At 37.2% G+C, this 9,150-nt stretch overlaps 1 protein-coding gene across 1 annotated transcript; it reads right to left on the bottom strand.

Annotated features, from left to right (window-relative positions):
* Nucleotides 1-1,298: 1,298 nt before the first annotated feature.
* LOC113335469 (serine/threonine receptor-like kinase NFP) lies at nt 1,299-4,859 on the bottom strand. Its single transcript, XM_026581510.1, has 2 exons — nt 3,641-4,859; nt 1,299-2,177 (listed from the first exon to the last, which is right to left on the bottom strand). Exons 1-2 carry the CDS (start codon nt 4,760-4,762, stop codon nt 1,428-1,430), a joined length of 1,872 nt encoding a protein of 623 aa, XP_026437295.1. The 5' UTR covers nt 4,763-4,859; the 3' UTR covers nt 1,299-1,427.
* Between the last annotated feature and the right edge of the window lie 4,291 nt (nt 4,860-9,150).

Raw genomic sequence — 9,150 nt, 5'->3', positions numbered from 1 at the left:
AAATTGTTGCCTAAGCTTTACAATATGTCTCCAAATATAAATGACATCCCATGGAGGGTCAGGATTTTCACTATTTAGAAGGACAATTGCATCCATAGAGTCCAGTCCCAACTGAGCTCTTCTAAACCCATTCGCAATAGCATCCATAAGTCCAATCTCAACCCCTTGTAACTCATGACCCAGCACAGATATAACAGTGCAAGAACCAGACACAGTGACCAAACAGACACCCCCAACATTTCTAATGATAGCTCCAAACCTCCCTAAACCATCTCCCAAAGAGCCATCAGAGTTAATCATAACGACACCATCTTCAGGTCCCTTCCACCAACACCTCAATTCAGTTTTAAGCTTAAAGAAACAAGACACATTCCAGTTATGAAAGAATTGTCTAGAATAGGGGGTATCCTCAACAGTAATGTTATGTGCAACAAGTTTCAGTTTAACATCCTCTACAATTAACCAACTAACCTGATCAGCATACTGATTTTGATTCCTGAAAACCCTAGCATTACGCTCCTTCCAGATATGATAAACAAAATTGTTGAAGGTGAGTTTCCTCATAGTTAAAATGATAGAAGAGCCCACAAAAATAGAACTGCACCATTTAATTTCCTCTGCCCAGGTAGACCTCTGCCCTGTCACATAGCCCATTTTAATAAAAAGCCCCTGCCAAATCTGAGAAGAGAAGAGACAATGATGAAACAAATGATCTTCATCTTCTATTCCTTGATTACAAAGCACACACAGAGGAGACTTATCCAACCCCCATCTAATAAGCCTACTTTTAGTCTTAAGTCTAGAATTCAAAGCAATCCAAGTAATAAAAGACTGCTTGGGGATATGGAGTTTGAACCAAACCAAGTTAGTCCAGAAAGGAGACTCATTAGAATTCATTAAGGCTTTGTAAGTATCCTTGACTGTATACCTGCCAGGGGAACTGGCAGACCAAATTACCTGATCCTCCACAGAAGGATCCACACAAATACTCCCAATCTGATCAATGAAGGGATCTTCAGAATGAGGGAGACGCCAACCATGCTCATCAATGTATTCAGACACTCTACAATCTCTACCCAAAAAAACAGAGTTAATGATCTCCTCATGAATCCAGTCAATAAGTCTTCCACAAGAATACCAGTTTCCAGTTTTGTGAAGCTAATTAAACAGTATTGCTTCTAACTTCTATTTTTGGAGAAGTAGAAGTTAGAAGCAGTTTTGTATCCAAATGCACTATAAATAGTTGAGGAGGTTTTAGAATTCCCCATTCGCTAGATATAGATGTCTCAAGTTGTGGGTGTCGAAATTTCATAAAATTTCTTTAAATAAAAAATTATAGAGGTTTCATTGTAGCCTAAAAATAGGTCAAATTGGAAAAGTGATAATAACTGTTTTCCAAAAAACAAAGAGAGTATAACTTTTCAGTCTCATCTAGCTAAAACTGGGGTTACAGATAATCCGTCCTCTGAGAAATCTACATACAAGTCATCACTCTTAGAAAGTGTATAAACAACTTCTAACATACTCGGCCTTCGAGAAGCTTCTCGTTGCAAACAAGCAGCTGCAACTGCAATTACGTTCGTGATGCTCTCTAACATGCAAGATTCCCCGTTAACAAGAGCCAAATCCATCCATCTCTTTAACCTCTCATGTTTCTCGTCTTCTTTTCCTTCTAAAAGTGTATGTGCATCGGTCCATAAGACCTTCCCTGCTTCATCAATAGCTTCCTTGCCTGAAATAATCTCAAGTAAAACCACCCCAAATGCGAAAACATCCATTTTTGTTGTTACAATTCCGTCTTCTAGATATTCTGGGGCAATATAACCTTGGGTTCCAACAATGTTCATAGTGATGGCATTACAGCCAGATTTAGCAAGACCAAAGTTAGCAATCTTGGCTCTCATATTTCCGTCTAATAGAATGTTGCTAGTCTTTATGTCTTTATGTACTACTGTCGGCCTAGTGTGCTCATGGATATACTGGAGACCGTTTGCAACATCGATGGCGATTCTTAACCTTGTTTTCCAATCAAGTTTCTTTTTTGAAACGCCATTAGATTCCTCGTGAAGCCATGAATGAAGAGACCCATTATCGACGAACTCATATATGAGATAACAGTTGTCGTCCTGAGGATCTATACAGAAACCCTCAAGCTTCACCAAATTCCCATGGTTTACCTGTATTCAGAAAAAAAAAAAAAATTCAGACAACACCATTAAACATTAACAAGCAGATAGTAGTTATCACCCAAACAATTGCAAAGACAGGCCAAGAAGCTGGCTTAGTATAGATGAACTGCGGAACAAAGTTCAATCAAAATACATCAGTGAAGCCTATAAGTCAAAAGGGAAGGATCTGGTACCTACTAACACTGATCTGTTTATGTCATTCTAACGGCCTAAAAACAAGGAGCCTGACTCATTTATGTGTCGATTGAGCTTCTATAAAATTCGAGCTCAAGCAAGAAGATAATGCAGCAAAACCTTTGAGCCTAAAGGTTAAATTCCATTTGTTGTTTAACATGTATAACCAAAGTACAAAAGGTTCACTGTGCTTACGCTCAATTCTCTAATCTATAGTTCAATGCATTCTAAATATCTAAACATATTGAGACCTTTTTTTGCTTCCGAACAGAAAAACATATCACCCAAGGAAAAAAAGAATCTTAATCAGAGACAAATAACACGTAATGAGACAAAACTACGGAATACCAATTATTTCTTGGTTTTTGTTTATTCCAACAGTTCAAGCTAACTACTACTACTCTTGACCGCGACTTAACCAATATAGAAATATATTTCCAAATAAAAACACTCCGTCAGAATAAGATGGAAAGTGTTCATTTCACCTAATCTTAACATTTACTTAGTATTAGAATGAGACATTTGCATATGAATGAGTCAAATGTAATTGAGTCCCTACGTAAAGCTTTTGAAAAATCACAGTTATCATGAAATGGAACAGTCTTAATCCATCTTAACCTGGCCTATTTTCTTGCCTATGAAATCACCATTTTCATGCCTTTTGATTGACTGACCTCCCTCCATCAACTCAAAGCATATTCTAAGGATACTAGTCCACAGTTTTCTTGATGCTGTGTTCCAAGGGTCTAGCTAGTACTCTAGCCGGACAAAATGGACTCATTGGTACAGGATTTAAATATCAAAAAAGAAATTCGAAATTGACCGTCTGCTAATGGGACGAAGGATACGACGTGAGTTTGAGGACCAATTATTTCAGTTTCTACTAAATATGCCCAGTTATGTACATGTCATGGAGTTTCAGCTCCACTAATAGGCAGAGGAAGCACCCATTTCAATTAGTTATGATTCACTTCTTATGAACATTTCCTTCCTTGTGGATAAATATGCACACACCATGGTGAAAACACAGGCTCCCATGTATGTACCAAGAGCTAGATTAAAGTGCTCTGGTAGTATATTTCTAATCTAAGGTATAATGAACAACTTCCCATAATACTTGACTAATTTTTCTAGGCTTCTTTAATCAAATCTAATAAGTATTATCCTGCTGGATTTGCTTCTATCGACAAACTTGATTATTAAACTAACTAATCTAAATAACAAGTCTAATACACAAAATTATTAACAAAAAAAAGTAGTAATAAAATAAGTTTTACCTTATGTAAGATCTTGAGCTCTTCACAAGCATTCCATTTCATCCTTTTGATGGCATAGAATTCTCCACCAATGCATCCTTTGAACACAGACCCATGAATCAAAGAACTTTGAGAGAACCCAGCAGTTGCTTCTTTCAAATCTTGAATTCCATAAACTCTATACTTATCCAAACAATCTGATACATCAGCCATTAAATTCTCTTCATCAAATGATTTCCCTTTCCCAAACTGATACCCGTTCGCTTCCTTATCTTCATTCTTTTCTTTGTAAAATCTAAAACCCATAATCGAAATCAATAGAATTAACATAAAAACTGTTATTCCTAATCCAATTGATAATCCAACAACAGCTCCTTTTCTCACACTACTTCTTGGATTATCAGAAACAGGAGAAATACCAGTAGGTTGTGAAACAGGAGAAATACCAGTAGGTTGTTGGAAAATTGGTAGTTTAGAAACTGGAACGAAAATTGTTTCATAAGGACTGAAATTTTCTTTTCCTCCATTGATTTCTACCAATGATTTTAGATTTGATTCAAATTTTGTTGCAATTGCAGATAAATTATCAGAAGGTTGAAAAACATAACTGATGAGAAAATTTGTTTGATGAGTCTCTGTGCTGGTTTTATTTGGACATTTACAAAAGATTGGGAAAATTACTTGATCACCGATATCGAGTTTAGTTGGTATAAGTTTAGGGTTAACAATTTGAACGGACTGATAAGTAGTGAGGTTTTGGAAATGATTGGAAGAGACCAAGTAAAAAGTATCGCCTCCATGGATTGTGTAAGTAAGATTAGCAAAAGATATATTGAAATCTGAATTACAAGAACAGGTTATAGGGATCAAAAGAGATTGTTGGGGTAAAAGAGGAGAACTTGGAGATGAAATGTTACTTGGTTTTGTGATCATAAGTCTACTCAGTGAAAAAAGATCAGAAATGTTTGCCAGGTCTAGAAAATTTGGAGATTGAGCTCTGTAATGAACATAAGTTTGACATGGATATGTTAATGGGGTTGGCGTACATGCATAACCTGCGGTGTTTGGTGCAAGTTGAGCTTGGAGATTGTGAAGTGAAACTAGTAACAGAAATGACACGAAGAAGAAGTTTCGCATGTTCATACTTGCTCTCGCTAAATTTTCTTTTTCCTCTCTGGACTTTAGTTCTCAAGTGCATTTATGTAACAAGTTGAAGCAGAGAAATTAGTGGTTATAGTCTTATAGAGTATATAAGACTTCGATAAGACTTATAATACACTCCAGGGACAAAGGGATTGGTGGGTCGTATTCGTGTATACATACTTTGATGTGTGTGACTCTGTACTGTTGTTTTCATCGTCAGATGATATATTATATGTAATAACGAAGGCGGCTTTGGGGAAAGACCACATGACTAGAGTATTGACTTGAACAACTAACATGGACCGGATTTAGGACAATCAAACCAGACCAAGTTAATACTGACCACTGCCAGAATCATTACGCTTTTCATCATTCAGATTGTGCCACGTATTGTCCCAAATCTGACTGTAGTAAGGTTAGTATTGACTTGGTGAACCTCCCGTGTTAGTCAAAGTTCTTGTTGAACCCAAAAGGAAATGAAATTTATGAAAAAGGACATTTGTGTTTTCCATTTATTTCTATTGCCCAGAGCGGTCAGTGAAAAAATCGCCCAAATTCCCAAAAGTAATGTCCCCAATTTCTTCCATTTTCACCCCAAATGCTCAAACAATCCATTACTTTTGTTTTGTTTTTTGTTTTTTTTGAAGCATGAATCCATTACTTTTGTATGTTGCATACAAGTAAGAGCAACGCTATCCCACGCAGCTGTGTGGGATGGCTCAATAAGCTAGCAGGGTTAAAACCCTTGGATGATAATATGCATATATTTTCAGCCATTGAGATGAAACTACAGCTGTATCAGTGATATTATTGCAAATAAGTCCTCTATTTTCATTTAACTAAGTCAAAGTAATCCCTGCAGTTTTCTATGTTTCATTTACAAGGACTTCCTCATTAAACAAAAACCGAGAAGTTATCTTTCACCACCACCATTAGCAATCGCCCATCTTCTTCTCTTTTTCATACCAATTCAACAACAGACAACAGTAACAGTAGCAGTCTTTCTTGGATTAACCCTTTCTTTTTCATTATCATCTCCGCCTAATCAATCAAGCAAACAAACAAAAAATCCCCAAATTAATTCATAAACCTTAAATCAAAGAAATAAATGGAACTTAATTATTGAACCCTGAATCGTCAAGGAATTGGTATTGAATTCTCAAAACCTATTCAACATACAAAAAAAAGGAAAAAAAATCGAAGGAAAATAAAAAACGGACAGAGTAATTTTATTTCTCTTAAAGAGTAAAACCCACAAATAAAGTTTAGCCATTTTCAACACAGGGGTTCAATAACAGAGCCACTTATTCAAGAATGTCAATTTCAAGCAACTAAAAGAATGAACGACAAAACAAGAACATAAACCATCAATCATGGATACTTGAAAAATCAAAGAAAAACTTAAAAACTACAAGTAGTAACTAAGAATCTAGGATAGATTTAAGCCTAAACTTTAAGAAACTATTAATCGTCGACCGGCTAAAAAAAATTGATTGTATGTACCACGGATTGTATTCTTGTGACTTGTGAGTACTCCGTCTTATTAGTGGTGGCAGTGGTAAAATTACAGACCTCCATTTTTGGTAGAAGAGAAAGATCATGGGATGTGGAAAGGTTAAGAATGTGATGCCCGAAATACCTTTTTAAAGGACGTAAGTTGAATTAAAAGCAAATCAAAGGAGCTATTTTTAATACAACAACTTCGCCAGCTGTAATTCAATTAAAAAAATGAATCAAATCTAATTCAATGGCTGCAGATACAATCTCATGGCTAAGAACCTGTTTGATTAATTAAGTTGCCCCGCGCAGCTGCGTGGGACAGCATTGCTCTACAAGTAATGAATTTGATTAAATCGGTAAAAGGCGTCAAAGTAATACATTTGGTCTTTGCCCAAAGCTCCTTCGTGAATGATTCATTTTTATTTATTTTTTTGTTCTTTTTTCTTCTGCTTTCAAGTTTTCTTTGTTAGAATGGAATTAAATGAGCATAAGATAAAAAATAGATTCATCAGTATGCATTGGTTTTGTTTCAGTAGTGTGAACACGTAAATCACGAAGCCATCCACGTGTTCACAAACAATATTCGCATACATCATAATTCTAGAATTGTACATCGTATGCGTAACGGGATGATTATATCGATTCATCGTCTCGAAGCCTCCGGACTTGTCATTGTCTAGTCGAATATTATCATAAATAATGTTCGTATAAAGGAATAAATCGAGAATCAAGTATAATATAAAGCATATGAAGTTTAACGCTAAATTTAAGGTGCTGAAATGTAAATGAGAAAGATTTACGTGGTTCGGCACTAAGGCCTACATCCACGGGGTTTGGTGTTTCACTATGTATTGAATGGTTACAAAGATAGTCGAATGACTTTAGAATATACATAGGTCTGTGGAAGTAGGGGGATTACTTACTCTTCCTATTTCTCTCTCCTATGTTCTCCTCTAATTGCTCTCCCAAAATGGTCTGCCTCTAATTGCTCTCCCAAAATGGTCTGCCTCTCCTCTCTTAGTGGAGAGGGGTATTTATAGGGATGGAACGTGGGTCCCATCTCTGAGGTGCCGTTGTAATCTTATCTTCTTTTGCTTTGTGCCTATTACGCAGAGGTCTTCGGCATATGCCGCGGCCTGGGCTTGAATACGAAGGGTTATCCTCGCTTCTTCCACGAGCTGATCGACACGTGTACATCTCTTGGGTATTTAATGCGGGTAGATGGATGTCTGCTCGTGTCAGACAAGTGTCTCTTTTTCTGGTCATATCTGTGTCAGCCTAACTTCCTCTCGGCCGTTGATCTGGGATCTTCCTCGGGATTGGGTGTGTTAATACCCAAGGGGTATTATCTGGTGCTCCTCTGAGCCATCATACCTCTGTGGTCCTCTGTCCCTGACCGTCAGATCTGCTGTCCGATGGCATCTTCTGATGAGATGCTTGCTATCATGTTTTGATATCTCGCTTCGCATGCCTTCCACGTGTCTCTTTCTGTACACGTGGTGGATGATGAAAGGTGTACATAAAATTTGCCCCTCTTCTTCTAACTTGGGCGTATTTTGCAATTTTGAAGAAGAAAGGTAGTCCTACACGTTTCCCACTTTGCATTAACTTCTCCCATAACTGCTCCTTGGTACGAGGAGCAGTTATTATCTTCTCTAGCTTCATAAATAGGAAAGAGAATGTGAAAAAAAAAACTTTTATCCTTTTCTTGTCAGTGTTCATTCTCTTCTTGTTTTCTTATTCTTGTTCTTTAGTCATTTACTATCACCGTTCTTGTGAGGAATATAACATTCAATTTTCTGTTTCTTTCTTCTGCTTATTTCGTTTTTGCTTGTTGTTGCCCCTGTATCTTTTGATATCTCCGATCCTCCTTTCTTCGACTGCGGTTGGTGCTTGTCGTCCTCTTCTATACAGGTATGGGATTTTTCATTGGTTGTTCATCATTGATTTATCTATGTATCTATTCGTTTGTGTCCTGCTGCTGTGTCCTTGGTTTTGCGATGAAGATCATACATGTCGAAGCATATATGCTTGCCCCTGTTCTTTGTTACAGCGTCTGTGAGTCTGTATCTGAGTATTATCCCTGGAGTCGGATGGAGTATTTTTTAGTTTCTTAGGGTTTTTCATGTTTATCCGGATGAACCATCAATTATGGGTTTTTTGATCTTTAGTGATCTCCTCGTATTCTTCTCTAAACTGTTTTTGTGTTTCCTTGTAGATATGTCTGATCGTCCGCGGGCTCCTTACCAAACTCCGCCGTCTAGTCCGCCAAGATCCCCTCCGCGTAGAGATCCTGACAGATCTCCACTTGGGGAAGGTCCTTACTGATAGCTAAGGAATTAAACCTAAAACTATGGTTATATTTACACCTGCAAGTATACAGGGTCAGACAGTAGATAATGAAAAGCATGGGAAGTCCACAGGGACAAGGAGGGAGCTGGTGTTGTTTCTACTTTTCTAGTGACAGAAAGTAAAGCAATGCAATATATTAGAATGGGAGGAAAATCAGCTTGCTCACTGATATGCCCCTAGTATTGACTGTCTTTTGACAGCACAGTCAATCACAGGCATACCAGAGCACTGATTACTACCCATTGCTCAAACAAAACAGGCATCAAGATAAACATGAATAGGAGCTTGATATAAAATGTAACAATCACACACTCAAATTAAATACATGTTGGAGTTCAGAACAGCTAAAATTAACAATGCATTTGAATTGAGAATCATGGAATTGAAAAGATTGAAACCCTCAAAGCTACAGTTCATGGAAATAACAAAACTAAACTATTCTACTGATGCTCTGGTTAATCCAGGCATAGCTTCTAACACACACCCATCATCCCTATTTATACACAAACCAACTTTCCCCAAAACAGGACCATATC

Source organism: Papaver somniferum, unplaced genomic scaffold (genome assembly GCF_003573695.1).
Source record: "Papaver somniferum cultivar HN1 unplaced genomic scaffold, ASM357369v1 unplaced-scaffold_148, whole genome shotgun sequence".
In the NCBI taxonomy this organism is placed as follows: Eukaryota; Viridiplantae; Streptophyta; class Magnoliopsida; order Ranunculales; family Papaveraceae; genus Papaver; species Papaver somniferum.
This window is presented reverse-complemented; position numbering and strand designations above follow the sequence as displayed.